Source organism: Amblyomma americanum, chromosome 4 (genome assembly GCF_052857255.1).
Source record: "Amblyomma americanum isolate KBUSLIRL-KWMA chromosome 4, ASM5285725v1, whole genome shotgun sequence".
Classification (NCBI taxonomy): domain Eukaryota; kingdom Metazoa; phylum Arthropoda; class Arachnida; order Ixodida; family Ixodidae; genus Amblyomma; species Amblyomma americanum.
Window position 1 is genome coordinate 109,487,302 of NC_135500.1, and position 11,074 is coordinate 109,498,375.

General features: G+C 48.8%; 1 protein-coding gene across 1 annotated transcript; it reads left to right on the forward strand.

Annotated features, from left to right (window-relative positions):
- Window positions 1-3,415: 3,415 nt before the first annotated feature.
- Window positions 3,416-7,730, forward strand: LOC144129749 (organic cation transporter protein-like). Its single transcript, XM_077663830.1, has 5 exons — window positions 3,416-3,822; window positions 4,144-4,554; window positions 6,079-6,444; window positions 7,077-7,407; window positions 7,668-7,730. Exons 1-5 carry the CDS (start codon window positions 3,416-3,418, stop codon window positions 7,728-7,730), a joined length of 1,578 nt encoding a protein of 525 aa, XP_077519956.1.
- Window positions 7,731-11,074: the final 3,344 nt, after the last annotated feature.

The following is an 11,074-nucleotide window of genomic DNA, read 5'->3' on the forward strand; positions in this document are numbered from 1 at the left end:
CATCGGCAATACAAATAATCAAAAAGGCGTAGTAGCTCAAGGTAGGCTTGCCGTTGCGTTTCTAGATCGCAGGCGCGGAAGGACCCAAGAAACCTGTATACAATGGAGTCAGTTTCGGAGTAGATGGGTGCTTGTGATAGCTTGACGGAGTCTCTGTACTTATACTGCAAATTGTACGCTATGGTGAGGTCGAAATCCTGTAAGCGGAGCATACAACGTGCCAAGAATCTAGAGAGGTGTCGAAGAGCGGCATGCCAGCATAAAGAGTAGTGGTAAGTGCTCACTTTAAAATGATAGCCGGGCAGATGAGGCCGAAACTTGCCCGCTTCCCAGACAATAGCGAGCTCCCCCCCCCCCTTTTCCGTGGTGGAATAATTCGTACAAGCACGCGAAAGAGCGCGGCTGGTGTATGCTATCACTGTTTGGAGACCCTCTTGGTATTGTGCGAGCACAGCTATAAACCCGATGTTGTTAGCCTCCGTATATATCCGTGCAGCTTGCTCATCGAAGCGGGCAAGAACGAGAGGTGTTTGAAACCGCAGGCGACGCTCAGGAAAAGCGGGGTCTTGTTGACGACGAAATGAAAGGCTGATCCCCTCGTGTGAGACGAGCCAGCAGTTCGGCAAAGTAAAGAACACTTCCGATGAAGCAGATATAGTACGCGCATAACACTGGCAAGTGTCGCATAGCTTTCTTGTCATGAGGAATGGTAAAGCTAGGCTCAGCTACAGTTTTTATAGGGTCGAGTCGGACATCACCGCTGCTAACGACATGATAGAGGAGCATCAGTTCTTGGTAAGCGAAGCATTTTTGTGGCTGAAGTGCGAGGTCCGCCCGACGAATAGCTTTGAGCAGTGTGGCCAGGCACTGAAAGTGTTGCTCGAACGGTTCAGAGGGAACAATACCGTCGTCAAGATAGACTACCCAAGTTTGCACCGTACACCATCAGTCAGGACAGTGCCCTCACTCTGGAAAATACGCTGGGAAATCTCTGGGGACAAATGCGGAAATAATAGCACCACTTTAAATTCATAAAGAAGCTATCTGAGGTGACAAACGAAGTCTTCGTGCGATCCGTGTCACCTACCTGCCAATATCCTTGTTTCAAACCGATGGGTGAAAAATTCTTGCCAGCCGCAGTCAATTGAGAGAGCCGTATCAAGGGGTAAACGCCTTCATTCATAACCATCTCTAACTTTTTGTAGTCTACACAAACCGCAGTGAACTCCTCACAAGAGCGACCGGTGAAGTCCAGTGGTTTTTGGAAGACTGAGTTATACCGCAATATCTGTAACTTGACTTTTATGAAGCGCTTGCGTTTTAGCCAAAACATGTTGTTCCAGTCCACAGGTACGACTGGATACTTGGTGGCTGTATCCCGAGAGCTTAGATGAACGTTTTGAAGCCCATCATCATGACACACTTCCCCAGTGATTGTAAAATATCCCCTAACCCCCCCCCCCCCCCCGCCCCTCTTTGAAAGGGAACAATTTTAGTGTGTCCAGCTGCACAATATGAAAGGTTTCGCAAGGGTGACTGGCGTGCTGAACGACTCCATGATTATTTAAAGAGATCATATGGGCATCGAAGCCATCAGGTCAGTGCGAAGTGCATCCACCTCTTACGAGAATATTAATTGGAGCAGTTAGGCCAAGGAATCAGCAGAAGTGGAGTAGCCGGGGCTAGAATAGCGTGGAGGGGGGGAAGGGGTTGTGGACTGAACAATAAATTTTTTTCTTTCCGTTGCTAACAGCAGGTAGTAGCAATGGTCTTTTCTACGACAAAACACTGGTCTATCGATTACTATTGCTGGGAATCTTAACTATAAGAGCTATAACATGGGAGAAGAAAAGGATGACGAAAATGGTTTGAATTTCCTGGCAGATTCTTGCGCGCTGACGCTCGTTCAGCACGCGCTAGAAGAAGAAGTTCAACGTTCTAAGTCAGCCGTCATCACCAGCTCTCTGTGGGTGGCAGCTCGAACCGCATGGAGAGAGAGGCGTCCGCGCAGCCTGACGTGGACAGCCCCCCAATGGCGGCCAGTGCACGGGACTCCGTCATCGGTGCTGAGCAATCCATGATCCGAGGCCAACATGGAAGGCGTCATCGAAAGTGAGTTTCCCACTGAGGGCTCTTGCAATGATGACTTCATCCGCTTACTGCCAGATACCTAGTAAATTTCCTTGGGTCGTATCTGTATTTAGCTTCTTGCTTACCACTTCCGGAGTTTACTGTGGCCAGCTCAGTCTGACAGCAAACATCAGACTCGCATCCAGGAAAGTTTCAATTACAGCTAGTTCTAACCACCCCACTTGAACCGCTTACTTTGAGAACAAACTGACATTCCGTAATGGCTGCGGTACCTTAGTTACATATCCGACGCGGTCGCAAAATGGTATTTACCAACTGAAAGATTATGGTTTGCTTTCTATGCACACAAATGCTAGAAGTGGTGCTATGGTTCCTTGCGTTTATGGCTATGTGAATCTCTAAATCTGTGTTACACATTGTGATGCAGTGTAATTCCGTATTTATTCTTCCTTCAAATTTTCGTGGACTTTTCTTCTGAACTTGTTGAAAGTCATCGCGAGAAACAGAAAGGCACGTCACACAACCTCTTTACAAAATGTGAGCGCCAGGTAGCCCTCACGCGGTTATATTTTGTTACCCTTCTCGATAAATGTCTTTTTCACTCTTCCTGCACAGAAAGAAGAAGGAAAAGTCTCCGAGAGCAAAAAAGCGACGCCGGCATGCCTCTTCGGGGTCGGGAAATTTGGCGTGCACGATCATCACTGATTCCGCTACACTTGCACATAACACAACACAGTCGACAAGACCAGGGGAATCCCTATCTCAGGAAGCCCCCGTTTTCTCCTGGTCCAGCGTCATGCCGCCGCTTCACACTGTCGAGAGCACGTCCGCATTTGTGACTGCCCCACAGAGCCCGAAAAGCCCACTAGTGTGCCCGGTCCGCCCTAAAGAGAGGGACCTATCTGTCCGCGACGCACCGGAGACTCGCACTGCGGAAGCAGTCGAGACAGCCACGCCTACGCCACTGGTGTCCGAAGCCTTGACTGTGTCCTCCGCAGGAGACAGAAGCGCCGGCGAGCACGCCTACCCAGGTCCCACACTAAAGCGGAGCCAAAGTCGTGGTGGTTTAACCAACGTTACCTTTGGTGGCGACCCTTCGTCAACGCCTTCACCCGACCCTGCAGCGCCAGCCCTGCCTAGCCCCCTGGGCGTCGGCAGCGGAGTTCTGACATGACGCCCTGCACGCCTTAGAGCTGCCAGCATTGTGATTACCCGCGAACCATCGACGGCCGGATCAAACATCGTGCCCAGTGCCTTATACAGGGTAGGGCTGCTGGCTTGTGCCTTGCTTTCTCTGGCCGTGCTCACGTTCCACTGGCTGGCGATGCCGTTGCTTGCGCCACCCGTGGGCCACTGGTGCCGGAAGTCCGGAGAAGCGGGGAACGTGAGCGAATCTCAGTGGAAGAGGATATTCATCCCGCAGCACGACGACGGCAGCTACAGCAAGTGCACCGTCTACAGTGTGGGTTTCGTGATGTCAAGAAAGAGCGACGGCGGCGACGCTTTGGGCCGATCAAGGTCGGCGGCTACGGCGGTTACGCCTCCGCGGGAAGAGCTGCCCTGCAGCAGCTGGGACTACGATGTCTCGCCAGGGCTGAAGACGTTGACCAGCGAGTGGAACCTGGTGTGCGAGCGCCGCGGGCTTCTATTCGTTGCAGTCATGTACAACAACCTCGGAGGCCTGGTTGCTTTGCCGTTCGTGGGACAGGTTGCCGACCGGTTCGGACGCTGGTACGATTCATCGAAGCGGTTCTCAACATATGATGAGAATTTGGGGCCGCCGCAGCAGATTTATGTGTCGCGGTATCTCTTGACCGCATATACGGCGGGTTAGGTTCTTCATTAATGTATCCAAAAATTTTTTAGTATGCTTCTTCGACTGCCTTTATGTTGTGTTAAGAGGGAGCCTTTTAACGCCAGATTTTATTAGCAAAATCTTTAGTTTTAAAATGTATGGCTCCGAATATACTTTCGATTAGTATCTGGGGTGTCAGTATTTTGGATTTGGCCCTAAAGACAGGAATCAATGCCGTGACATTACGGGCAACGCAGGCCCGTGATGGTCGTCAGCCTCCTCCTGGCTCTTTTGGCGGCCATCGGGACCGTGTTCACATCGACCTTCGCCACCTTCATCATTGCGCGCATGCTCGTCACGGGTTCGCTCAGCGCGCTGGCCCTCGTCATGGTGCTGTCCATGTTTGCGGGCTGCGCTGACTTGCAGCGGCAGCGCAGCGTGTGCGCCGCGCACCTGGTCGTGGCCACGGCCGCCCTGGCTCCGCGGCTGATGGCCGGAATGGTGCTGGACCGGCGGGTCCTCTGCCTCGTTGTGCTGCTCTGCACGCTGCCGCTGTTGCTTCTTGTGCTGTTATGCGTGGACGAGTCACCACGGTGGATGCGGGTGGTCTTCGACAGCCCCGGGGCTGAAAGCAAGACCACTACGGCGTTGCATCGCTTCACACGCAGGTGTGGAGTTTCCAGCCAATGCCTTGCTAGCAGAGAAATACCAACTTCTTTACGGAAGAAGCTTGGTTGCTACGATAGGAAAACGTTCACGCAGTGACGAATGTGCTGGGATATCAAGCGGCTATCCCAGTTACTACGAATATCAGACCTGCAGATATGAAAACAAGATATTGATCTTAATACAAAATAATCTGATTAGCTGTCAGATACATGCCTTTCGGTGATATGAATTGTCGATGAAATTTCGACTGCATGAATTTTCTTCGTTAGTGTCCGAGGGCGGGCTTACCGACCGTTAGGTTGCTGTTGTTGTTGCTTTGTAAGTGCACTTTCGGGTTATCTCCAAAGGTTTTTAGTCTGTGTTCGATTGTATCAACGAATGAGCATAAAGGACGCCGACGTCTGCAGAAGGTTTAGTTTCCTCAGTTTCCAAATGTGTTAGAAAATAAAAATTGGTAATGCTGTCGCTTATGTGAAACAAATGGAAGCTCACATTTTGCTCAGGATTTTCCTTCTTGAGATGCCTTGCATCGCAGACGGGATTTTAGCTGTATATTTTTATTGCTACAGCGATTCTGTTCGCCTATACTTCTCTTCTTTCTCCCCTATGGGTGCACTTTGCTTTTTACGTTAGAAAAGACGTTAAGAAATTGACGCCAAAACAAGTTGCACTAGTGAGAAAGCGATGAAAATACGTCGTGAATGAAAGAAAATGCTTCGGTAAAACATGTTGATGGGTCAGTTGGTGCTGCATTAGAGCAATCTTTGTGCAACACGGATAGGAGAAAAAATGGACGTTCCCAGTGCGTAATTGGCTCTTCTTCCGCCGGGCTAAGCGTTTTCACAAGAAGTAAGACATCGCCATGATCACGGTCGCTGGCGTGGAGGTGTGAACATTGAAATGCGAAATAAGTCTTTTTCTTCCTGACTGGATTTTATTTTGCGTCAGTTTTCGAGATAACAAGAAGATGCGCTGGTAAGGGTAGGGAAATGACGGGCTCGTTATGGAATTCACATTAAGGAATTGATAGTCAATGAAATCAAGTCAAGCAGAGGAGAATGTTTCTATTTGTTAATGCCTGGTGTTCATCAATGGGAAATTTGTAGTGAATAATTTTATTGGGAGAACATAATAGATTACAACGGAATGAAAACAATTACAAGCCACCTCTATCACTCCAGCCCACCGCCTCCGTATGTGGCCTGTGCTGGTTTACCAACTGAGATACTTTCTTGGGTGTTTATGCTGCGTGTAACATTACCTTGAAAGTCTACCAGCACCACCCTCGTCCATAGCGGCAGACAGAGTGCTCTTTTTCGCCGCGATTTTAGCGTGGAAGGTTATCTAATGGTGAGGCGGTAGCGTTGAGAGAACACTCTTTTGCGACTTATGGCATCAAGACTCCCAGGATCAAGTTCCTTAGGAAGAGAGGTACTGTTGCATGGTCGTAAGGTGTTAGCAACTTCATCTTTACGGCTTGAGAGGCTGGAAACTGTATTCGTTGATTTTTTTTTCTCTGTCAGGTTAAGCACTGTGATGACCCACAAGCACATGAAGACGACAGCGCGTATGCGGTTGCGCAAGCAGAACATACTGGGGAGCGTGGGCCTTGTGATCGACCCGAATTTTCGGACACGTACGCTGGTGCTGGTCTTCACGTTGTTCACGCTCCTCAGCAGCCTGGTTGTGACCACCGGCAAAGAGACCGTGAATCTGGAGCTTCTGGACCTGGTGCTTCGAATGTTCTGCTTGGTTGCTGCGGATCAACTCCTGCTCGCATTGACTAGGCGCGACGCTCTGCTGCTTGCTCTGCCGTGTGTATGCCTGCTCGCTTCTGTGGAGGCGCTGGCAACAGCCATGGCGGCGGCGTCTGTACTGCCGGTGCTCAGGTGAACAGCGTGCCCCACTTAGAGCCAGGCGCACTTTTCCTAATTGCATGTAAACTACACGTGTGCCCAGACATAGATACGTTAATATAGCACGAGGCGGAAATCGTGTGCCTGATTTGAGCCATTGCTATGTTTTATTACTCACTCAAACAAATACGATAATCTAACCACGCGATCACTGAACTGGTTTACAAGGAAATACTGTAAAGCGATTCTGTAAGATATGAAAGGAACGTTACCATGTGACGAGATGAGCGGCGATGCTCTTGCAAAGGAATATGGCTGGTGGGGATTTGCAGTAATTGAAAAGCAGTCCGCAATCGATCTCTGGCACTTTATGGTTGTTTTGGTGATGTTCTGTTTGTGACCGTGCTCTTGCTTTCCTAATGCGAAAAGAAAATCATTTGGGACTTATTTCATAGCTCCTCATTAGGGAACTTGATTGCATCGTTTAGTCCTTTAAGCGCTCGCTGCCATTACTTCCTCAATAAAGATCTGTACAAACTCTCTTTGTCATCAAGACAAACCAGCTTTGTTCACGTTTACACATGAAGTTGAAAGTGCCCGGTATGTAGAACGATACGTGGTGTACTTCCAGGCTACATAGGCGCCGCTTGGGGGCGCTGTTTCAGGGAGCTGCTTTTCGATTCAGTCCTGGCCAACCTTGCGCTGGTGTGCACGTACAGCCTCGAGCTCTACCCGACTGCAATGAGAGCTACGGGTCTCGGCACCGTCTATTTCGCCGGTGGTGTGTGCGCTACAGCGACGCCCTTGCTCGAGAGGGGCCTGCAGCCGCCTCTGCTCGAGCTTTGCTCGGTGCTGCTGACGGTCACATCGCTGTCCCTGGTCCCCCTTCTGCCAGAGACCATGGATACATCACTGGTCGAGACCACGTGTGACCTCGAGAGGCTGCTCGGGCGACCTAGCAGCACTGAAGGGGATGAAATGTTTGTCGACGTTGATGTGAGTGTAGTCCATGCGGGTGCAGAGCTAATCCGAGTTTTGACACCAAGCATTCAAACACATGGCATATATCGAACCGTTGTGAATTTTAAATGCCTGAAAAGTCAGACACTTCGAAACATGGCATATTTTGAAATATCCTCAAGGCGCAGATCAATGATAGCGTATATAAAAGACGAGTAGAATAGTCCTGAGTGGTTAGTTTCTTTGCAATCACCGCCTCGGCACCGTCTATTTCGCCGGTGGTGTGTGCGCTACAGCGACGCCCTTGCTCGAGAGGGGCCTGCAGCCGCCTCTGCTCGAGCTTTGCTCGGTGCTGCTGACGGTCACATCGCTGTCCCTGGTCCCCCTTCTGCCAGAGACCATGGATACATCACCGGTCGAGACCACGTGTGACCTCGAGAGGCTGCTCGGGCGACCTAGCAGCACTGAAGGGGATGAAATGTTTGTCGACGTTGATGTGAGTGTAGTCCATGCGGGTGCAGAGCTAATCCGAGTTTTGACACCAAGCATTCAAACACATGGCATATATCGAACCGTTGTGAATTTTAAATGCCTGAAAAGTCAGACACTTCGAAACATGGCATATTTTGAAATATCCTCAAGGCGCAGATCAATGATAGCGTATATAAAAGACGAGTAGAATAGTCCTGAGTGGTTAGTTTCTTTGCAATCACCGCCTTCTGAGGAAAATGCCGTACGCAGGGAGGAACCACTCGCAGCTACTATAAGTTACAGGGCGTTGGTAAAGCAGTGTGTCCGAAAGCCTGAGAAGTTAACCACGATTGATGGCACTTGCATAATGCATCTTGGCACACCGTTTTTACGCGTTACTGCTCGAGAGTGTATACTGCTTAATGGAATCATGATAATGAAGAGTTTTTAGGCTTAAATATAAGGACACCACGCTGATATCCTCGGTGTATTTTGAGGTTTTAACACCGCCTTGGCGGTTTCGCGCTGAAGCTAGTCTCAAACTTGGCATAGGCACTACTTTAGAAAAGCGGTACAGTTGTGGCAACCATCAGCATCTCCGCAAAGTGAGCAACTAATAGCGCTTAGAAACGAAGTGTTCGCATCGAAACTGAGGCGTTTGCAGTCCCGCAGTAGTACGTCACACTCTTAAAAATAGAACTTACAACGGATAGACGACTGAATTATGAGGAGGCATTTTTGCTGCAACATAAAGCTAATGTACAAGGCTCGCCGTTCCGTAGCGGTCTCGCCAGGTGTCTCGTAGAAGACGTTCACCGAGATTTTCAGGATCAATGAATGCGCTCGTTTTTTACGCATCATCATGAGCCAGGGCGGTAGTGATTGTGTGCCAGCTAAATTCAGGTGCTAAATGTCAATATCGCCTCACTCTGGTTGTGCGCCGGCTGAAGTCAGGTGCGAAAAAATGAATGTCACCTCTCTCGACAGAATATAGCGCGGCAGTTTGTGCGTGCATGAAGCGCCTACTTGTGCGTTCCCATCCGTTAAACCGTTTCGTCACAGTGACCCAAGCCTCGTCGACGAGAGCTTTAGTGGATCGCGGTTGACTTCTCAACCAATCAGTGCAAAATATTGACAGGTCATGTAGTACCAAAACGGAAAAGCAATTCATCGCCGATACGACGGAAATGCCGCCTTTAACCGAAAGCTTAAATGAAGGCAGCGTGAGCCGTAAGAAGATATGATGAAAACTTCAAAAATACAACGCCGTCCACTTAACAAAAACAAGGGCCCTATTTCGCCGGGGCTTGGTCATGTGGTGGGATACATGAATAATACAATTATAAAAAAGACGACGAGCATATGCGCAAGCCGCATGGTCATCGCCTGGTGCATTCTCCTGGCTCCATTGTAAAGAAGACGACGAGCATATGCGCCAGCTGCATGGTCATCGCCTGGCACACGCTTTCGGCTGGACTAGCTGACCCGCTGTTGGCCCTGCTCCCGTTAGGAAGCTTCTCAGAATAAACCCTACCTTACATTTGGTGGAGGTGCCGGGTACGTCCTCTCGCCCTGGAACTCCGCAGCCGAACGCTACCCCCTACCGCGATGACCATGCGGCTTGGGCATATGCTCGTCGTCTTCTTTACACAATCTTTAAGAACCGAGCCTCGCTTCAGCTTGTTATATGCAATGTAAATGTCAAATAAACAAAACTATAGCTCTTCGTGTCATAATTTAAGTTAGAAAAGAACGCCGACCAAAAACAGAAATAAGGCGCGACGTTTGAGAACCTACACTGTTCCTTCACGAGGTGTGACTACGGGTGAGTTGCAGCTTGCCTGCAACTCGCGTTCTTGTCTCGTGACATGACTAACAGCAGTCGAATGTGCTGGCATTAAGCAGAATGTTTTCATTTCCAGCATGATCTGAAAACGTGTTTTTCTCAGTTTTCGGGCTCTATAAGCCCAGCGTGAGCTCACCTGACTTGAAAGGCAAATTTATTCATTAATTGTTTCATAGACAGCTCAAGTGCCCCTTTCGGTGTATTTTTTCAGGGGTGGGTCGTTACAGCATGCTTTTTTAATTGAATACCTTGAAGTGCGTGGTATTAGTGTGCTGAACTGCGTCGGCAAAAATGCGACTGCAGCCCTTGGTTGAGAGGAGAAAGAAATTGCTAAACGCGGTGATTTGCGCAGAAGTTGAGTAAACGGCTTTATCATAATTTAGGCGGTCAGAAATGCGGTGAGGAGGTATGAAAGCGCAATTTAGAATCTGTGAGTAATGCAAGCTCTGCGTGAGTGTGAGCTTTGAATCATATATATTGGCGTTAGACGACGGATGGAAGATTATAATCCGAGTTGAGTTTGGTGCCGCTCCAATGAAAGGATTTGTTGAAAGCAATGACTCTTGCGGCACGATCTTGACTGAATTCAGAAGGAAAGCTTAGGAGGGGCCGGCAGAAAGTTAGGTGGGCGGATAAGATGAAGAAGTTTGCGGGCATAAGATGGCCGCAGCTAGAAAAGGAGATCTTTAAATGGAGAGGTATAGCAGAGGCAGTTGTCCTGCAGTGGTGAACTCAGGCTGATGAGAATGATCATCATGAAGGGCGAGAGCAAGATTTGATTGGCGTTGGCACCGAGCTGTGCATGCATAATCCGGGATTAAGTAGTTCAGAAGTCTTACAATGGGCCGTGGTAGTCGCATGATACACCATAAAAAATCCCGAGAACGTGGATGGCGTCACTAGTGAGGATGGAATGTGTGGTGACCACCTAAGAGAATTTTAAATTGGGACGCCAATGTGTTTATGAGAGCTTACTGAGGAGATTTTGTCATCAGAGATTTATAATTTCACCGAAGAATACACTGCCTGCGGTGAAATGTAATTAGGGATGTTTTGTTATAATTTGCAGACACAAGCCATTTGTTGCACAGTCAGTCGGTGTTGTTTAAGACAGCTTTTAATATTAGGGCATTGCGAATGGTAGCGATAAGGAGATAATTTACGCAGTTAGGAGTGATTATTCACATGTTAATCGGATAACTGAACAGTCAGATAGAAGGCGACTTGTCGAAAAAATTTAATTTGTCTGAATCGAAAGCGCAATTGTAGAGATTTGTAAGTGCACTGTGTTAATAGCATTACAGTTAGGCTGCTTCTGTCTTTTCAAGGTCGCATGAAGAGAGGGCGATGAAATTAATCTTCTTCAATAATACTGCCTTCCATTTA

Excerpts from the sequence above, each read along its gene's own strand:
- LOC144129749 (XM_077663830.1), top strand. The coding sequence starts at position 3,416 with ATGCCGTTGCTTGCGCCACCCGTGGGCCACTGGTGCCGGAAGTCCGGA. Across the intron at positions 4,555-6,078 it reads TTGCATCGCTTCACACGCAG|GTTAAGCACTGTGATGACCC; the intron begins GTGTGGAGTTTC and ends TTTCTCTGTCAG. Across the intron at positions 6,445-7,076 it reads TCTGTACTGCCGGTGCTCAG|GGAGCTGCTTTTCGATTCAG; the intron begins GTGAACAGCGTG and ends GCGCTGTTTCAG.